General features: G+C 37.1%; 1 protein-coding gene and 1 non-coding gene across 11 annotated transcripts in view; one reads left to right on the top strand and one right to left on the bottom strand.

Annotated features, from left to right (window-relative positions):
• Positions 1-15,501: 15,501 nt before the first annotated feature.
• The window catches only part of CCDC15 (coiled-coil domain containing 15), a 73,015-nt gene continuing 67,210 nt past the window's right edge, over positions 15,502-21,306 (bottom strand). For 8 of the 10 annotated variants that reach the window (XM_016122632.2, XM_016122633.2, XM_016122631.2 and 5 more), the window contains 3 exons: positions 18,268-18,444; positions 17,533-17,717; positions 15,502-16,351 (listed from right to left, as the gene is read on the bottom strand). In XM_016122632.2, the coding sequence (XP_015978118.2) occupies positions 16,227-16,351; positions 17,533-17,717; positions 18,268-18,444 (487 nt within the window). In that variant the 3' untranslated portion in view covers positions 15,502-16,226. The remainder of the gene's footprint in view (positions 16,352-17,532; positions 17,718-18,267; positions 18,445-21,306) is intronic. The other 2 variants (XM_016122634.2, XM_016122637.2) reach the window with 1 other exon arrangement.
• On the top strand, positions 17,935-18,053 carry LOC118603489. The gene has a single exon (XR_004951218.1). It is a non-coding gene; the product is annotated as a 5S ribosomal RNA (ribosomal RNA).

Here is a 21,306-nt window from a genome sequence, read left to right as displayed (position 1 = left end):
TGATGGATTCGTTTTGTGTCTCGATTGTGGGAGTGTCTATAGAATCAACACATGTGGGAAAATGTCACACATAGAACTATATATACATATTGTACCAAGGTCAACTTGGTACACAGAACATATCTGAACTCTTTTTTTGCAACTTTCTGTAGATCTATAATTATTTTATTAAAAGTTTGTATAGAGTAGGGGAAAAGGAGTCCTTTGTCAACTTTCAAGTTCCTTCTACTAATTCTTGGTTTGCTAATTCTAGAAACTGGATGGCAGGATTTACCTTTTAAATGTAAATCTTTGCTTTTGAGAACATGCAATGGGGCAGCATGGTCAGCTGTCCATGTTGTCAAGTTAACGTAGCTCACCCTCATCCATGCAGATGTCAGGACTGCTCCCTAGATTCCAAGTCATTCCAACCCTGCCCTTACTAACTCCTTCCTCTTTGCTACAGGATGGCTAGGAGATAATATTCCTCCCATTCTGCAGCAAGGAAATTTAGGTTCATGGAGGAGAAGGGGCATGCATGAATCACAAAAGGATGGTGGGAAGATGAGATACCAGCTCTCCTAAGGGCAATCAGATTTCTTCTCAGCACCAGGCACAACTGTGGAACTGCCTACCTGACTTACACTGCTGCTCGTTTATGTCTATACTTGGGAATACACTTTTATTGTAACACTGTGAAGCAAGAGGAATGAAACAGGGAGAACAGGTTGGACAAATGAAAGTTGAAAATTGGGTTTAGAAACCAGAAGCATGTGACTCTAAAAAACTATGATGCTTTTCATGGGTAGTGTGGGAGGTTTTAAAGGGGAGATTTTTAACAGCAAAATTAAAATAGGTCTGAGTAAACAAACCAGTGCCACACAGTAAAGACTGAAGATATTCCTGCTACCCCTAGATGGCTATGGCAGCAAAAGCAGATTTGAGATCTGGAAAACTCTCTTACATCTCCTTTGGCCCAGCAACACTTTCACCCTAGAACTGCTCCACAAAACTCTTTAGTACTGGCCTCGGATCCCTGGCTCCTAGTATACAGTTGATGTTGCTTGTAAAATACATGAAGAATGGGCTACAAGATGCAGAAATCAAGTCCGAGATTCAAATGCCTGGGACAAAGAGTCCTAATCCTAGACCTCCCATCCGAGAAGCCCTTAACTCTCAGGCCCAACTCTTCTCTGTATCATCTAAATGTTCACCTTATACCAATGTGTACTCCAGAAGTTTCTATTTACTAAGCACTGTTTCTAAACCTTTTTTCCCTTCCTACTAATGAAGGGAAGGTGCAGGGACAGGTTCTTCCCAATTTGTAATGACGAAGCTTCAGCCAGAGAGAAAGGGATGTACTCAGGGATTTCTAGAAAAAAATAAAAAATAAAAAATTTATTAGTTTCTTTCAAGTCCTTGTGTTGCCTTATCAAATCCTTCAAGTCTTATCAAGTCCTTGTCTAATTATTGCAATGAATGAGATTTAAGAAATACACACAAGCCTCAAAATTAAGAAACCCAATCAAGTTGAAAACAGATGAACTATAAATGAACACACAGCCCAGTTAATTAACTAGTATCTTAAAAGTCAGATCTGAGATCCCTCATGGAAACTTCCAGCAACACAAACTTAAGAAGACCTCTATTGTAAATTAACACTCCTGCTGCACCATTATAAATAATCAGATCCAATTTAATGAGACCAGCCTTAGTTTGTGATCAAGAATCATTTCTGAGACTTGAAAACCCATATCTGAAAGAATATTTGCACACTGATGTTCATAGCAGCATTATTCACAGTCTCCAGGACATGGAAGCAACCGAAGTGTCCTACGATAGATGATTGGCTAAAGAAGCTGTGGTACATATATACAATGGAATATTACTCAGCCATAAGAAGAGACAAAATACTGCCATTTTTGCAACAACATAGATGGACCTCAAGATAATTATGCTAAGTGAAATAAGCCAGACAGAAAAAGTTGAAAATCACATGATATCACTTATATGTGGGATATAAACCTAAAAGCAACAAAGGAACAGGACAAACAGAGACTCATGGACATGCACTATAGACTAGTGGTTACCGGAAGGTAGAGGGGAGGAAGGACGGGGGAGTTAGACAGGGTAAAAAGAGTCAAATATATGGTGACAGAAATCTAACGATGGAAGGTGAACACACAGTGTAAATATATATATGCCTTACTGTTAAAGTGTACAGCTGAAACTTATTGGATTTCATTAACCAATATCACCATAAAAAATAACTTTAAAAAATGAACAGAAAAAAAAAGAATCATCTTTGAGACTATGTTTGGGAGGCTCCAGAAAACACTTTATGCTTCAGTGGAAAATTATGTATTGTCTAGAGTAGGGGTCCCCAACCCCCGGGCTGTGGACTGGTACCGGTCCTGTTAGAAATTGGACCTGTTAGGAACCGCACCACACAGCGGGAGGAGAGCAGCAGGTGGTGGAGCGAAGCTTCATCTGTGTTTGCAGCCGCTCCCCAGCACCAGCATCACCGCCTCAGCTCCGCCTCAAGATCATCAGGCATTAGATGGTCCCCAAAAAGGTTGGGGACCGCAGGTCTAGAGGACTTCCTTCTAGTTTGTCTGATTTTAGTCTATAGTTGATCTAATTTACAATTCTGCAAACTGTAAAGACTTATGGAAAAGATCAGTTTTGCCTCCTTTTGGACTTTCAACATTCATTTATCCAAGAGTTTTTTTTCCTCTTACTTTTTTTTTTTTTAGAACCAGTTATATAACAGCTGCTGATTTCCCACATAAGTTAGTCTTTAATACATGTTCATTTGATATCTGTATGAGTCATGATTTTACCTTTTTCCAAAATTATCTTTTAATGTGTATAAAACAGTTACCATGGAAGGCAGAAAAAAAATATATGTGCTACATAAATTTACAAGTAGTATACTATGGCTGGGCAGAAGGAGTGATTGCTTCTGGTTGGGAGAAATCAGATAAGTTTTCATGGAGCAGGTAACTCTAAGTTATCATAGAGTAGTAGTAGTACTTTGCCCTAAGGGTGAGTAGAATTTTAAAACTCAGAATTGGAAAGACATTTCAGGCAAGCAAAAGGCCTGCTAATCCTAAGGAACTTTTTTGACCCAAATGTTATTAGCTAGTACCCACGCCCAGTCCCAAGGGAAGACCAGACTCAATGTTATTGAATTCATATAGGAATACTGCCCAACTGGGGACCAATCCCAGTGAATCTCCTTATATATTATCCCACCTGGCAAGGCTTACAGTCCCAACTGTTCAGCTGAGGAAGGGCTCCTGGCAGGCATAGGAACATGAGGCGAGATGGTAACTGGGATAACTGGCCCTTCAGTTCAAAGCAGTATGTCTTGAAATGAGCATCACACCCTATTCCCTGATGTCATATAGCAGAACTATATGACAACCTAAACCAATGCCCTATCCCCTGCTGCCTCAGGAGGCCAGGTATAGAGTTGTGTGGGTCTAATTGCATCTTATTTCTGGAGTCTAAGTTTCATTAACAGCTCTTAATCGATACATTTCCCTTTTGCCAATGGTCAAGAGGAAGAGGTAGGTAAGAAGTTCAGAAAATGTAATAGAAAAATACATCTTCAGTAGAGCATTAACTAGGTCTCTAGCTTTTGGTGTTTATCTATATCAGATGACATTCCTTCATGAATAGATTTTCCAGCCTGAGCCACAATATGTAAGTCTATACATACACTACAGACACTGTAGTGTAAATCACTAAATGTTAGCCTACTGGGCTAACAACAAACAGGTCCAGTTTTCAGAGACCCATGTCTAACTAAATTACTGATTCGCATTGTTTTGGTTCAAGCTCCAATCCTGCTATACTTCAAACTCTTTTCCCTTGATTTTCCCTTCTTAATCTCTGTCTCAGCTTTGGTCTGCAGCCTTTGTCCGTGTAGTTCTCACTTCCAGTAGCAGCTATTTCTGATCTTGCTTCATCAACTATCCCTGACCTAATTTACATGTAAAGAAAAGGAGTTACCTTATATGGAAAAGACTCCCTGACTTTGAACTCTCAAAGACAGAGCTGTACGTCAATCAGGTTTTATGTGTAGGATATAAAGTCCTCATGAGTGACAAAAAAAAAAAAAAAAGGAATTGCTAGTCAGTTCTATGGCAATTGCTTTGAATTTCTTAGATACAACAAAGTATCCACACAGGAAAACAGGGTAAAGCATATCCCTCCTCCGGCTGAACCACAATTTAATTTTGACTTTGTGATGAGGTGGGTGGATCCTGTTGGATGAGGGTACCTACCAGTTTTTAGCCAGGAAAGATTTAGATGTAGGCATCATGTCACCTTCTGGTTTAGCAATAAAAGGTGTGCTAATCCGCAATTTAAATAATACGCCCATCCATTTGGCAACTAGGTACTCTCTCCTTAATTCTCCACCTTAAAAAAAAAAAAAGCAACTGACTTTAGTGGTAAGAAGACTCGATGTAGGATGGAACAATGAATAAAATCAAATAACCAAATACAAAACAAATGTAAATGTCATCATAGCCTAAGGGACACAGAAACCTTTTCCTCTTGGGCATTAATACAGAAGGTCGAATTTGATGTCTCTGTGTTTCTATGCCACTTAAGTCACTCCCATCTGAAATATCTGAACTATCAAGAATTCCATGTGGAGCCAGTGGAAGCAAAGAAGGACTTGCTTCTTACCGTACTTCACATATGTCAGGCACTTTGCTAACCATAGTATATGCACTGTCTCACTGAATTCTCACAATTCTATGAAGTAAGTACTATTATCATTCCCATTTTGTGGATGATGAAACTGCACATAGAGTTTAAGTAACTTGCTTAAGGTCACGTAGCTTAAATGTGGTAGAACCAGGATTTAAACTGTGACTGTGATCATAACCATCGTGTAAACTATCCCATATGAGTAGGGCCTTTGAAGACTGAGCAAGAAAGAGCTTTGACAACAAAGAGCAGTTTTTCCATCTCTAGAAGACTCTATTCAGAGGGAACATAGAAATATAAAGGACCGTCCCATCCCTGAATTGAACCATGTGTATATTCTCTCTTACTCCTTTCTCACCCTAAGATTTCGAAGCTTCCTTTACTAAATTACAATTTTGTTCTTTTTGTCATTTCTACCCTAATGTTCTCCATGGTCTTTCACCCCGATCATCTCATCTTTTATATGCCTGGGAATTCACCCGATTATAAAACCAGGTGACTGGCTGGCTGCCTGTATGATTATTCAGAGTGTCTGAATACTCAGGGCGTGAGCTATGTCAGTGAACTTCCATTCAGACCTGGCCTGCTGGAATGAACCTAATTTCTATTTAATCAGTCTTTCTTATAGAAAGGCCACACAATGTTGCAGCTTCTGGGTTCTACTCACCACCTAATAATAACTACCATGTCAGAAGTCCCACAATTATTGTTTTATTATTATTTTCCTACCTAAACCTATTATTTGGAGGAGGGGAGGGAGTTATAATGCTAACAAGGTTATTTCAGGCCCAAAGTTTTCCAAAGTAAATTTCTTTTTAAATAATTCAAATATACACAAAAATAGAGTGAATAAAATAACAAAATCTTGACATATCAGTCACTTAGATTCACTATTACCAAAGTTTTGCTACACTTAATCATTCTCTCTTGTCTCGTTTTGTCGAATTGTCCTAAAGTAAACCTCAAATATAGTTTTAATTCATTCCTATATACATCAGTATCCATATCTGAATAGATATTTTCTTATATACCTATAATGCCATCATCATATCTAACAAAATGAATAATTTAGACTCTATTCAAATTCCCCTATTGCTTCAAAGATATCTTTTCCAGACTGTTTTTCACATCAATATCTAAACAAGGTCCGCACATTATATTTGGTGATTGTTATCTCTGTGTCTGTCTGAATCTAGAGCCTCCTCTCCATTTTCAAAATTCAAGCCATTAACTTGTGGAAGAAATGGATCAGTTTCCTTATAAAATGACCCATCCTCTGGATATCTGTTTTCTCATGGCGTAATTTGTTCCTGCCCTCTCCCTGTTTCCTATAAATGGAATCCTCATGGTTTTTCTTTTTACATATCTTTTTCTAAACCAGAAAACACAGAAAATTATTTGAGTGACAATTTTATCAATTTTCCCACGCATGGTGCATAACTAGTACTATTCTAAGTGACTAGAAGTTAATTTATTACATACGATGGATTGGGCAAGAGGATTCCTTAGGGCAACAGAACTTAATATTGTCCCAGAACCACATGAAAATGGCTTAAAAGCTTGATTATATTGAGTTTCAACTTTTTTTGGGGGGGAGCGAAAATATTTCACAGAAGGCATTGTATGTTTCATACTGCATCACATCAGAAGGCACGATGTCTGCTTCTCTCACTTTTAGTAGTGTGAGGATGGATTAGTGGGGTCAGATGATGATAATGTCCAATAGTTTCTTACATTAATGATTGCTGTAGGTGTTTGGCGGGGGGTGGGGGAGGGGTGAGGAAGAAACCTTAGGCAAGAGTCAAGTGTTAACTTCTACCAAGGGTGATCTCATCTTGGAGGCCTGGGAGAAATGATGACTCATGTAGTACAATATCAAACTGTCTTAATCTAAAGGAATCCATTTGACTTCTTCTCCTTGGCATACCCTCTAATAATGGTCAGTAATACTGAGAGTAAGACTGGAGATGGACCACACATTTCCACCTTCAGAAAGAGATCTAAAAACTCTGCCAACATAGTCAAAGTCTTTCACCCAGAAGAATGGGCTTACCATGCCAAGAGAACATTTGCTTTTATCCTCCTTTTTAATGTTTCCAATCTTTCCAATCTTTTTTTCTGAGAAGCATGAGAAAATGTCCAATATGGGACACAAAGGAATTATGATCACTATACTTAGAGGGAAATAAAGGAAATATTTTGCTTCCAAAAACAGAATCTAAATAAACACTAGAAGTAATGACTGCTACCTCCTTTATCACACCTTAAATTGTTAGAAAACATGAAAACAGCAGTTTCTAGCCTCTTGACCTAGTAGGGAGCCAATAAAGTTTTTGGTAATCTTATTCCTGCCCATCATAAAAGTTAAGGGTGAGGCCTGGACAATTAAGTAATATACTAGAGCAATGCAAGGGAGAGGACACAGAAGTGACTAAATCAAAGCAATTAGAGCAAGCTACTTTAGGCTGGACTGCCCAGGAAAAATATGTCATGCACCAGTTTTCTGATTATTGTTGTTGCAGGAAACCTAGGACATGAGTTTCCTCTGCTGCCACACAGCCTGGCATTGCTTCTATCACATACATGTTCCATCTCCTGGCCTGGATTCTGGCCAGTTGAGAAAGTTCCCTCTGGGGTACAGCACAGCTGAGTTTTCCTGGGGTTGTGCCCCTCTTGCTGGACATATACCCGTATTTTCCTACATCTTCCTGTTCTGCCCTCTTAGTCCACTGTGACCTACTGAACGTGCATCTACTCTGAGAACAAGATCAGTGCCGGAGTGAGCACAGAAGAGAATGAACTTGCCCCACCCCATCTCTCTGTTCACAATAACACCTACCACGAGTCCACAATGTGGCATGAAGAGCAATGATACAGAAAATTTGACTGTAAGGTCAAACATATAAAATGAAATTAATAAATTCATAAAATGTTAAAACTACAGGAGACTGAAGGTCTCTTAGTATAACTCTTTTATTTTCCAAAAAACGTATCCTGGAGAAATTATTCGTCCCAAATCACAGTCACAATGAGAGAATGGAAAACAAAGTCAAATGATGTCTAAAGATCTTTTGAGTAAACATCAAAAAACCTTAAATAAAGCTACTAATCATGTAGAAATATTTGGAATTTTTAGAACACTAACCTTTTCATTTAACAAACATATACTGAGAACCTATTATGTGCCAGGCATAGTCTTAAGAACTGAGTGTGGATAGAGCATTGAACAAAACATATAGCTATTTATTGTCATACAGCTCAACCAGAAAGTAAAGCAGAAAAAGGGGATAGAATATCTGTGTGGGGGTGGTGAGGAGGTTGCATTTTGCCATAGGATGGTCAGGGAAGGCCCTCCAATAAAATACATCTGAATAAAGATTTGAAAGTGGTAAGAAAGTGAGCCTAACATTATCTGAGGAAGAAGTGTCCCCAGGCTGAGCCAACAGCAAATGAAAAATCCTGGAAGTGAGTATCTCTGGAATGTTGAGGGAAGCACAAGCAGAATGAGCAAAAAGGAGGTAAGGTCTCAGAAGTAATTGGGACCGGATTTTACAGGGCCTCGTATGAAATTACAAAGACTCCGGCTTTTCCTGAGTAAAACAAATAACCAAAGGAGACTTTGAGCCGAGGAGTATTAAGATTTTACTTGTTCTGGAAAGGACTGTTCTTGCTGTGGTGCTAACAACGGTTTTTAGGGGGTAAATATAGGACTCAGAAATCCAACTAGGAGGCTATTGTAATAACATAGGTGAGACAGGACGGTGACTTAGATCAGGGTTGTAGAGGGGCAGATACTGAAAAATAATTGTATTTTGAATATATTTTCAAGGTAGAGCCAACAAGGATTGGATACAGGTTTTATTAAAAAAAAAAAAAAAAAGACAAGCGTGAAGGTCAACTCCACGCTTATTTGGGCAGAGAAACCAGAATGGAGTATGGAGTTGTCATCTGCTGAGATGGAGAAGACTGCAGGAGGAACAGATGTTATTGTTTGGTTTGGTTTGTGGTGTCCTTCTCTCTGTAGAAGGTAGAGATTAGAGGTTTAGTTTTACATGCATTAAATTTGGCTGCTGTATTGAAAAAAGTCCACAAGGTGCAAGCAAAGAGATTACTTAGAAAACTCTTACAATAATCCAGGAGAGAGATGATGGTTTAAACCAGGTGTCTGGCAGAAGTAATGTGAATGGAAATAAATTTTGAAGGTAGAGCTGACACGATTTGTTGATAAAGTAATGAAAGATGAAAGAAAAGAGGGAGGTCAGTGATTTCTTCAAGATTCTTGGCCTCAATAACTAGGCAGAACTGGTATCAACTGATAAGAGGAAGACAGGGAAGAACAAATTTGAGGAAAACCAATGATGGGCACATGTCATGTAGGCAGTCAGAGTCATAAGAGTTCGCAGTTTCAGGAAGATATAAAGTTTGGAGTTATCAGTATCTAGATAGTATCTAAAGCCATGAGACTAACAGAGATCACCAAAAGAGCAAGTGTAGCTAGAAGCCCAGTACTGAGCTCTGGGACACTCTAATATTAAAATATTGAAGATGAGAAAAATATGGCATAGGAAACTAAGAAGCAATGACTGGTTGAAGTTGGAAGAAAAATGGAAAGCTTTGGTGTTGTGGATGCCAGATTATAAGGTACTTTAAAAAATGGAGTGATAAAAAAAAATGGAGCAATCAACTGTGATTAATTCTGTTGATAGGTCAAGAGGAAATCTGAGAATGACTGTGGGATTTGGCAATGTGGAAGTAATTGGTGACTTCGAAAAGATTACTTTCACTGGAGAGGTAAAGCAAACAGTCTTACTAAAATGCATTCAAGAGAGAATGTGAGGGGAGAACAGGAGCAAGAAGTAGAGACAACTCAAGTTTTGATATAAAGGGAAGCAGAGAAAGTTGCTGGTGGCTGAAAGAGAATTAATTTAGGGTAGAGAGGTAGCTTTCTTTTCCTCTTTTTTTTTAAGTTGGTTGGTTTTTTAGACAGGAGACAGCATGTTTACATACTGATAGGAATATTCAAATAGTCAGGGTAAAATTCTGATGCATAAGGGAAGGAGAAGAAATAATGAGGCGTCCTTTTAAAGTTATTTATTTTCTAACATTTTATTTTTTTTACCCTCTCCCTACTCTGCCCCTGGTAATTAGTCCATTGTCCGTGAGTCTCTGTTCGTTTGTCCTGTTCCTTTGTTGCTTTAGGTTTATATCCCACATATAAGTGATATCATGTGATTTTCAACCTTTTGTCTGGCTTATTTTGCTTAGTATGATTATCTCAAGGTCCATCCGTGTTGTTGAAATGGCAATATTTCATCTCTTCTTATGGCTGAATAATATTCCATTGTATATATGTACCACTGCTTCTTTAGCCAATTATCTATTGTAGGACATTTTGTTTGCTTCCATGTCCTGGCAACTGTGAATAACGCTGCTATGAACATCGGTGTGCAAATATCTTTTCAGATACGAGTTTTCAAGTCTTTGGGGTAAATACTCAGTAGAGGAATTGCTGGATCACATGGTAGATCAATTCTTAGTTTTTTGAGGCACCGCCATACTATTTTCCATAGTGGCTGTACCAATTTGCAGTCCCACCAGCAGTGAGTGTATGAGAGTTCCTATTTCTCCACATCTTCTCCAACATTTATTATTACTTGTCTTGTTGATTATAGCTATTCTAACAGGTGTGAGATGATATCTCATTGTGGTTTTGTTTTGCATTTCCCTAATAACTACCAATGTTGAGCATCTTTTCATGTTTGTTGGCCATTTGCATGTACTCTAGAGAGAAGTGTCTGTTCAGGTCCTCTGTCCATTTTTTGATTGAATCATTTGATTTTTTGTTGTTATTGAGTCATATAAGTTCTTTGTATATTTTGGGTATTAGGCCCTTATCAGAGGCGAAACTGTCAACAAGGTAAAGAGACAACCATCTGAATGGGAAAATATATTTGCAAGGCAATGTCCTTGAGTAGGTGGATGGAAACTGGATTGAGACACCAGTCAGAGTAGGTCTAAGACAGGAGAACAAACAGTTCACCCATTTAACAGGAATTAACATATACAAGTAGGTAGATACAATGGTAGGAGCTCAGAGAAGTTCCCTTTTAATTGCTTGTTTGTTTAGTGATATAGGAAGCACTGTCATCAACTTGGAGTATGAGGAAAATCCTATAGGAAGTTTGAGAAGAGTAAAGAAATGAAACAGTTGTCCAGGAAAGTGTTATTGTGCCATTTTACACTTGAAATGTCTACCATCCACCCTATTTGAAATAGTAGACCCAAATTTATTTTTTCCTCTCCCAGATATCAAAAGCTATCTCACTTAGGCTCAGTTCTTATCTTCAGACCTCTTCTTCCTTATAGATCCCTGCTCATTTAGAAAACTTAACAGAATTTGTCATCCCAACTGTGATTTCATAAACTGATAAATGTAAATAAACTCTTAGATTCCAGGTTCTTTACCAAACCACATTCATCCAACTCAAACAGGATTTACCACATGACCATCACTAAGGGTCATGAGACAGGCTTCCTCCTTGATAGCAGCTGGCTATCCCAGCATTCTATAACCTCGCGCAAATCATTAGACATAGTCTACACATGACCAAATTACAACGCAAAAACATTCTGTCTCAGGTGAACCTAGAGGAAGAAGATTTGAAAGTTTCCCAATCTTATGCAAGATCAAATCCCACCATTATTCTACTATTAACTTGATATCATACAAGTCAATTCGCCTATTTCAGATAACCAAACTTAAAAAACAAAAAGCCAAAAACTTATTGTACGAGACCAAAAATAAATAAACATATAAAAACCAATACAACCTATCCTAAGAATGAAAGGTTGGCTTAACATCTGAAAATCAATTAATGTAATACATCTTATTAATAAAAAAATGGACAAAGTAAACTATAATCTTCATAAATGCAGAAAAGGCATTTGACAATATCTCACACTTTTTCATTATAAAAACACTCAGCAAACTGCTGCTACAAGGGAACTTTCTCAAACTAAGAAAGAGAATCCAGGAAAAACCCACAGTTAACATCACACCTAATGGTAAAAGACTAAATGCTTTCCACCTAGGAACAGGAACAAGAAAAGGGTGTCCACTTCATCACTCCCATTCAGCCTTGTACTGGATATTTTAGCCAGGGCAACTAGTCAAGTAAAAGGCATTCAGATTAGAAAGGTTGAAGTAAAACATCTCTATTTGCAAATGAGAAGATTTTATATATGAAAAATCCTAAAGAACCACCTAAAAACTATTAGAAGTAAAAAGTGAGTTCAGGAGGGTGAAGGATACAAAATCGATATACAGAAATCAACTGTATTTTATACACTTGTAATAAACAACTTGAAAATGAAATCTAGGGAACAATTCCATTTCAAATAGCATCAAAAGGAATAAAATACTTTGAAATAAACTTAATGACAGAAGTGCAAATGTTATGATCTCAAAATTACAAAATATTGTTGAAAGAAATAAAAGAAGACTTGAAGGAATGGAAAGACATCCACATTCATGGATCATATGGCAATAGCTCCCAAGTTGATCTTTAGATTCAATGCAATCCCTATCAAAATCTCCGTTGACTTTTTGAAGGAAGGTGATATTAAAATTCATATGAAAAATGCAAGGGACTCAGAAGAGCAAAACAATCTTGAAAAAGAACAAAGTTGGAGGACATATACTTTGTAACTTACTATAAAGTAGTTTTCAAGACAGACTTTACTGGAATAAGGATAAACATAAAGATTAGTCGAGTAGAACAGAGCTAAAAAATAAATCCCTACATTAATGATCCATTGATTTTCAACAAGACTGTGACATCAATTCAATGGGGCAAATAACAGCCTTTTGAATAAATGGCACTGGAACAATTGAATATTTTCATGCAAAAGAATGAAGTTGAACCCCTAATAACGCCATATAAAAAATAAAGTCAAAACAGATCATAGGCCTAAATGTAAACGCTAAAGTGTTACTGAACTCAAGTTCAGCTGCTTGCAGCTCTTAAGTCAATAATCGAGAAAGGGTTTGGTGGAAGGAACAGGTTCATTCAAGAGCTGGCACCCTGAGAAGACGGTGGGCTGCTGTCTCAAAGGCCATCTTGTTGCTTTGGTGCAGGCAGGGGTTATTATAGGGAGAGGGCTGAGTAAGGGACAAGGAAGAAATACCAAAGCCCAGGCAGAGAGCTGCCTCCAGGAGGGGAGAAGGTGGCCAGGGCCATCTATTATGTCTTCTTGGCCTTGGCTAGTTTCTCAGGCAACCTGGAAGGGAAGCAGGAGGAATAAAAGGATTAACAAGGAGGTGGTGAGGCGCTCCTCTTTTCCTTGCAAGTCAGCCTGCTCTGATAAACAATCTGGAGCTGGTCAAGCAGAAGTATGGGGAGGATTTGTTCAGTGTCAGTCCATCTTTTGACACCAAACGGTCTGGGAACCAAGCCAGCTTTCTTTTAAGCCTGTTTCCAGAGTTCTCAGTCAAGCAAACTGTTTATCTACAAGTTACACATTGGTTACAAGGTATTTCTATGTACATAAAAAATGAGAGTGAGATTTTAAGGACAAAAAAAAAAAAAGAGGAAAAAAATTTATTGCAATCATGACTACAATAAAACTACAACAATCACAGTTACAACCCCCACTGTCATCGCCTCATTTCCATTTCTATGGAAGTTTTGTTGATCTACCTGTAATGGATGTGGGACAATAATTTATAACTTGCAATAAGATATGGTGTTCAGTTCCTGTAGTTGGAGGAAGAATTCTAAGGAGTGTTAGCTTTCTATCTGTCAAGGCCTGTCTATATAATTTAGTTATACTTACGATTATTTTGAACATTCCATAAGAGACTAATACTAACACTAATACAGTTAAGCTTAACTTTACAATTCCTCCTGGGACAAGTTTTATTCTCCATGATATCCGAGAAAATAAACCAGCAAACTCATCTCCCATGTCTTGGAATGAGGGAGCAGGCATACAAGGGGGAAGGGGAAGGGCAGAAAAAGCAAGTGAGTCACAATGCTACTGTATTAGTCAAAACCTGTTTGAATCAGAGGAAAAAAGTCATATTAAAGAGATGAAGTTTGTGTGCAGTTAGTGTGAGGTTACAAAACCATAAAACTCTTTGATGGACACATAAGAGTAAATTTTTGTGGCCTTGGTTTAGGTAATAGTTAAAGCAACAAAAGAAAAAGCAGATGAATTACCCTTCACCAAAATTAAAAACTTTTGGACTGCAAAGGAAACCATCAAGAAAATGAAAAGATAATCCCTAAGAGAAAATATTTGCAAATCATATGTTGAAAAGGGACCTAAATGTAGACTATATTAACAACTCTAGCAACTCGATAATCATAAGATAACCCAGTTTCAAAATGGGCAAAGGATCTGAAGAGACAGTTTTCAAAAGATATACAAATGGCTAATAAACACATGAAATGATACTCAACATCATTAGCCATCAGGAAATTGCACATTTTAAAACCATAATGATACCACTACTTCACACACAGTAGGATGGCTATAAACAAAGAGACAGATAATGATAAGTGTTGGGGGATGTGAAGAAATCTGAACTCTTATACACCTTTAGTGGCAACGTAAAATGGTGCAGTCACTTTGGAGAATAGTTTTCAGTTTCTCAAAATAGAGCCACCATATTAACCCAGCAAATCCATTCCCGGGTATATACCCACGAGAAATGAAAACATATGCCCACAGGAAAACTTGTAAATAAATGTTCATGGCAGCATTATTCACAATAGCCAAGAAGAAGAAATAGCCCAAATGTTCATCAATGGATGAATGAGTAAATAAAATGTAGTAATATTCACAGAATGAAATATTACTTGGCAATAAAAAGCAATGAAGCACTGAGATATGCTACATGAATAAATCTTTAAAACATCACACTAAATGAAAGAGTCCAGTCACTAAAGACTACCTTTTGTGCAAAAAATAATGTACACGGTGCTACTTTAAATGAAGAGAGCTGCCATCCCAGAGGAACTGACTTGTACGCCTTACTTCTCAAAACTTGAGAATGTTAAAACTGAACAAAATAACCTTTGGACTGGGCCTAAAGTTGTATTCCAAACAACTGTTATGACTACTGAACTGAAAATTAAAAGCATTCTTTAGAATCATCATCACTAGGCTTACCTGGCACCCTAGAGAAATTCATTCTTTAGCTTATTAACAACCACAGAAACTCCTTCCTTCTATAAATGTAATTATTCCCCTTCTCTTTCTCACAAATGCCCCTTGGCCTCACCTCCTAATCAAAATTGATGTAGGTTTATGTCTGAATCAGTGCTTCCAGAACAGCTATTCTTTGGATCTCAAATAAATGCTTGTTGCCTGTCACAGTGGCCTTTTATTTTTAGGTTAACACTTGTATGATTCCATTTACATAAAAAGCCCAGAATAGGCAAATCTATAGAGACAGAAAGTTGGTTGGTGATTGCCTAGGGCTGAGGCAGGAAGGAATGGAAAGTGGCTGCTGATGGCATTTTTTTTTTTTAATTTCTAAATTTTTAATTGTGGTAATAAAAAAATCCAGTTAAATAATCAATCAATCTTGTCATACAAGTCATGCTGACTCTTATTTTCAATGACCTGGCTAAATGTTTAGATGTTTTTAAGACATAACCAAGTGCTTCTTTACCAATGATCATTAGAGAAAGCTGGAAAAAAAAACTGTCAGTATACCTTTAATTCACAAAATTAAACCTTTTCATATTTTGTGTCAGAAAATACTGTGAAGAAATAACAAATCCATACTAACTATTGCAATTTTTATTTCATCTGCTCTGTATTTATGCCATTCACCAAATTTTTAAAAGATTGGGAAAAAAGGCAGGACTTTACTCACGTTGACTTCAGATTCAGTTTTTGAAAATGACAGAGGGCTTATTAACCTTTTTTGGCAATGAAAATTATAAAGAGTTTTACGTTCAATGTCACTGAATGGGGGAAGAGGTAATAAGTTATAAAAAAAAGAGAGAGAGAGAGATTTTGAGAAAAAAATGTGAATCAAATTCAGATTCTTCTCATCTTTAATTGTCATCTACAACTAGAAAAGCTAACAGCAATCCAGACGGCCACTGATAGAAATTTATTTAATCATCTTCTTTTCTGCTTCATCCAGAAATTTTCAATTGTCAAGATACAGTTTTAGAAAGACGATAAATGAGATAATCTCAAAGATTTCTCATGATCTCTTCTGATCAGAGCAGACCAATGTAAGAGAAACCTTATTGGTTTGAGTGATCACTTTTAAAATAATAGACTCCATTATGGTTCACAGCAAAAAGATAAGTTTGAAAGTCAACTTTCCATTTTGGTCCCAAGGTGGAGACTGAAACAATGGTCCCCATTTAATTACAGAAAAAGGTGTTATGTGGGGCAGTCTTTCTTTCACGATTATGCATCTTACACACTTTGACAGCTTTTCCTATATAATCTCTCAGAGCTAATTTTAAGTGAAGGTTGATTTTAGATTCTTAACATGCATTTTTCAAAGTCCGTCTCTGTGCAGAAGCAAAATTATGAATGGCGGCTCGAAGAGTTGAGTTCCCCTCAGGGATATCACAGGAACTGATGACTGAATGTAGTGCCCGGGTATATGCTGCAAAGGAAGGTTTGCACAGTGATGAAGTCAGATTCTAAACATCTCTCCCGATCCCTTTCCCGTTAGTAGTGCTTCTCCACCCAGTCTCATAGGTATTAACTTTAACTACCTACTGAATAAATATTTACTGAGTACTTACTACATGCCAAGCATTCCATGGAGAAAAGATAATGGAGAGGATGGACACAAAATAATTAAATTTCAGTGTATTCTTCCAAACCAGAGATATATATAAAATGTCATCACAGAATAAAGTTTGGAATGAACAAAAAACAAAGAGAGGGTGAAAAAGCTGTCCAGAAGTGGTGACATATAAGATGGTCTTGAAGGTTTAATAACAGAAAAGGAAAGAAGGCATTCTACACAAACAAATGAGTGTGTGAGGTGCAAACAGTACAAAAAAAATGTGACACATACTGGTGTACAACAATAGCAAGTTTAATAAAACTGGAGTTTTGCCTGGAGCAAGAAAGAAATTATGCCAAATATGGCATACGTTTCATACTGTAAAAACCTAGAAGTTTTAGAATAGGGGAATGGCATCATATTTTGAAAATATAACTCACAGGATTGATAAGAAACTCCTATCACACAGATGGGGACTAGGAATACAAATATGTGCAGCGTGTGCGTGAAGCCTACACAATCTCTACACTTATGTAAACCGGTACATTCAAGGATGGACAGGAAACAGAAACATTAGGAAGGACCCCATTTTCCCCAGCTGGAATTCCTGATAAAGACAGAGTTCATACTAGTCCTCACTTTTATCAGTGCCCCCTGGCAAAACTGGCAGTCTAATGTGGACATATATGGTAATAAGCCTGTGTTAGATAACAGAGTATTTGGAAACGGGGAATTCAACTGGACAGAGGCCTAACTTAATAGTCATAAAAGGCAAGCTCTAACAGTCTTCATTTACAGGAGAATCTGGAACCCAAGTCTTCCAACAATGAGTGAGCTGGAAATACTCCCCTAGCATAATGACGATAAGACGATAATATCTCAAAGACAAATATAACTCACTGTAACTATTTCTATTGCTTCAGGGTTGTTTCGTAAAGGGGTTATAACAGTCTCTGATATATAGTAAGCATTCAATAAATGCTAAATTTCTATAGTCGCTACTTTTTTCTTTAATTGCCACCAGGCCCCAGCCATTCCTTTAAAAAACTTACCTTTGTGGTTTTTATAGAAAATACAGTTGTTGGCACAAGTATCAGGATTAGCATCCCAAAAGTCACGACCACAGCAGCATAGTGGAGGTAAAGTAATATTGTAGAGCTTCATTTTCTCTTGGATCTGGGCTCTTAAAGCATCTACATATCTATAAAAATTCAGTATGATCAGGCAAAGTGAACTGCTAAAAAGAGAATGAGCATGAGTTTTTATTTTACTATAAGCTTTAATTGTTAACACTATTCCACACCTCTGTACCTACTCTTCATCTTTGTACTGGGAAATAGCACTGGGAAAATGCAGTGCTACTTCCAAGAGGTATCAAGCAATCAAGAAATGCGGTAAAGTTCTATACTCCCAAAAGGATGAGCAGATACAGTCAACTCTTATAAAGAAAATGAGTCTATGGCCATGCCACCCTGAACAAGCCCGATCCCATCTGATCTCGGAAGCTAAGCATGGTTGGGCCTGGTTAGTACTTGGATGGGAGACCACCTAGGAAGACTAGGTGTTGTAGGCGTAAAAAAATAAAAAATAAGGCATTGTAAGCTGACAAGGTCCTTGCAATCTGTAAGTTCAACCAAGGGTTGCCTCACCTAAAAAAAATAAATAAATGAAAGAAAAGAAAAGAGAAAGAAGAGAAGAGAAAAAAGAAAAGAAAAAGAAAAGAGAACACCGACTTCCTAATAAGTCTCTTCTAGAGCCAGGATATCATGCAAAACTTTTCAGAGTACCTTTGGTATTCCTTTTCTCTCTGTTGCTGTTTTTCTCTGGCTCCTTTTATTTCCTCAAGTTGTAGCTGGGCTAATATCTCACTCATCTTCTCCCCTGAATATGGCTCTTCATAAAAGTTCTTTCTTAACAGCTTCTGCTCTTCAGCATAACGTTGCTGCTCTTTCTTTTTCTTAATTCTGAGAATAAGATCATAACATGGTTAGGAATTTCATAACATGATTATTTTGAATTAGTTTCTAGGTCCAAATAACTCAAGAAATTCCCATAACAAGGGAGTTACGAAATCAGTTTAACACCCCTAGAATATCTTCAAAAATTCCTGCCAACTGATTTGCGTTTATCCTATAGCTTATATGACCAATGATTACTAACAAGAGTTTCTCTGTAAGAATCCAAGTATGAGAGCTTCCTCGGGTTAAAACTACAAGTAGACAGAACTGCTTTTGGCTAAAATGGAGTAACAGAAACCAGATTTGCCCTCCCACCCTAAATGACCAAATAAATCAACCAACCAACCAAACAAAATACAAAAAAAAAAAAAAAAAAAAAAGTTTGTCAAGATTATGGACATCAAGCAATAAAAGACAATGATCCTTGACAGGTGGAAAATAAATGAAGCGAGCCCAGTAACTGTCAAGCTCACTGCCTTGAAATTTTCCAAGCTGTGGTACAAGGCAGAACACTTGAGGTGGAGCCTAGTGGACTCCCTGAGTTGAGGAGGTGGAGCTAAAAGTCCAGGGACACAATGGCAAATAAAGTTCATAAAGTTTGCTCAAAGAGAAAACCCCAAAGATCTACACGAGGTCTCCTTCTAATTAATACACAGCAGAGTACTATGCACGTATGTGAGGAAATGACCTGAGGCGAGGGACAGAACCATCCAAAAGGGTAACAAGAAACAGTGCCTTGTGTTCACACAGAGCAGGGAATAATGCCTGTTCCACCAGTCAGACTTGAAAAACTCATAACACACAGGGCTTGGGCAGAGTTTTCACAATGATCTTACCTCAGTAGTGAGGAATAATCATTAGTCCTAGACTGAGCACTGCTCTAGACACATCTAACACACTGTAAAGCAGAGCCCCAAAGTAACTTAATTGCAACCCAAAACAAACCTCAGGAAAATTTATAAGAATACAAAGATATCCAGAACTCATAGTTATTAGAATTGGCACATAAGGACATTAAAACTATAGTCTGTATGTTCATAAAGTTAAGATATCAAGAAACTGAAATCAAATTTCTCAAGATGAAAACTATAATTTCTGAGATGAAAAATACACTAGAGAAGAGGCTTGTATCTATTAAAGATATGGAATTTTTTTAATAACCTCCTAAAACAGAAAGCACCAGGCCTAGATGGGTTCACTGGTAAATTCTACAATTAAGGAAGAATCTATACCAATTCTGTACTATCTCTTTCAGAGGAAGGAATACTTTTCAACTCATTCCATGAGGCAAGAATTACCCTATTACCAAAACCAGATGAAAAATATTACAAGAAAAGAAAACTATAGACCATTATTTCTTATTAACACAGAGGCAAAAATCTTCAAAAATATTAGCAAATCAAACCCAACAATGTATTAAAAAAAAATTATATGCCACAGCCAAGTGGGATTTATCCCAGGAATACAAGGTTGTTTCAACATGAAAAAAATCAATTAATGTAATCTATCACATCAACGGGCTACATAAGAAAAATCATATTTTCCTATAGATGCAGGAAAAGCATCCATTTATAATTAAAAAAACACCATTTATGATAAAAAAAAAACTCAGTAAACTAGAAAAAGAGGGGAACTTCCTATACTTGATAAAGAATATCTACAAAAAAACCTATAGCTAATAACATACTCAAAAGTAAGAAACAAGACATTTTCCCACTAAGGCCAGAAACAAAGCAAGGATTTCCCTTCTCACATTCCCTTTCAACACAATACTGGAAGTCCTAGCTAATGCAATAAGACAAGAAAGGAAATGAGACTTAAGGATACATGTCGTTATACATTTGTCCAAACCAAAAAATGTACAACACCAAGAGTGAGCCCTAATATAAACTTTGGGTAATAATGATGTTTCAACATAGGTTCATCATTGTAACAAATGTACCACACTAGCAGGAGATGTTGATAATGCAGTAGGCTCTTACTGTCAGAGGGGCAGGGAGTATACGGAAAATTTCTGTACCCTCCTCTCTATTTTGCTATGAACCTAAAACTGTTCAATAAAAATAAAGTCTTTATAAAAAAATACAATGGATGGAATTATCAGCAAATTAAATGTTGAGAATAAATCTGGAAGCACAACAACAGAAATTATCAAAATAAACCACAGGAAAAAAAATAATCCAAAAAAATAAAAAGCACAAAAAAAAGAAAATCCAATTATAAAATGGGAAAAGGACTTGAATAGACATTTCTCCAAATGATCTATTAATGGCCAACAAGCATATGAAAAGATGCTCAACATCACTAATCATTAAAATATGCAAACCAAAACCTCAAGACCTATCACTTCACACATGGCTGCTATCAAAAAACAACAACAACAACAACAAAAGAAACAAGTGTTGGCAAGGATGTGAGAAATTGGAAAGAACTCTCGTGCATTGTTGATGGGATTGTAAAATGATGCAATTGCTTTGGAAAACAATATGGAGATTCCTCAAAAATTAAAAATAGAACTACCATATGATCTAGCGATTCCACTTCTGGGTCTATGTCCAAAAGAACTGAAAGCAGGGTCTGGAGGAGGTATTTGCACACCCATGTTCATGGCAGCACTATTCACAATAGCCAAGAGACAGAAACAACCCAAATGTCCATCTGTAGATGAATGAATAAACAAAATGTGGTGTGTGCGTGTGTGTATACATACATATATACATACATACAATCAAATGTTAGTATTTTCAGCTTTAAAAAGGAAAGAAATCTTGTCACATGCTATATATAATATAGATTTTCTACTAAGTGAAGTAAGTCACAAAAAGACAAATAATGTATGATTGCATTTATATGAGGGTGTACAGTAGT

Source organism: Rousettus aegyptiacus, unplaced genomic scaffold (assembly GCF_014176215.1).
Source record: "Rousettus aegyptiacus isolate mRouAeg1 unplaced genomic scaffold, mRouAeg1.p scaffold_m13_p_5, whole genome shotgun sequence".
NCBI lineage: Eukaryota > Metazoa > Chordata > Mammalia > Chiroptera > Pteropodidae > Rousettus > Rousettus aegyptiacus.
Note: the sequence above shows the minus strand (reverse complement) of the source record. Positions and strands in the feature narration are given on the sequence as shown.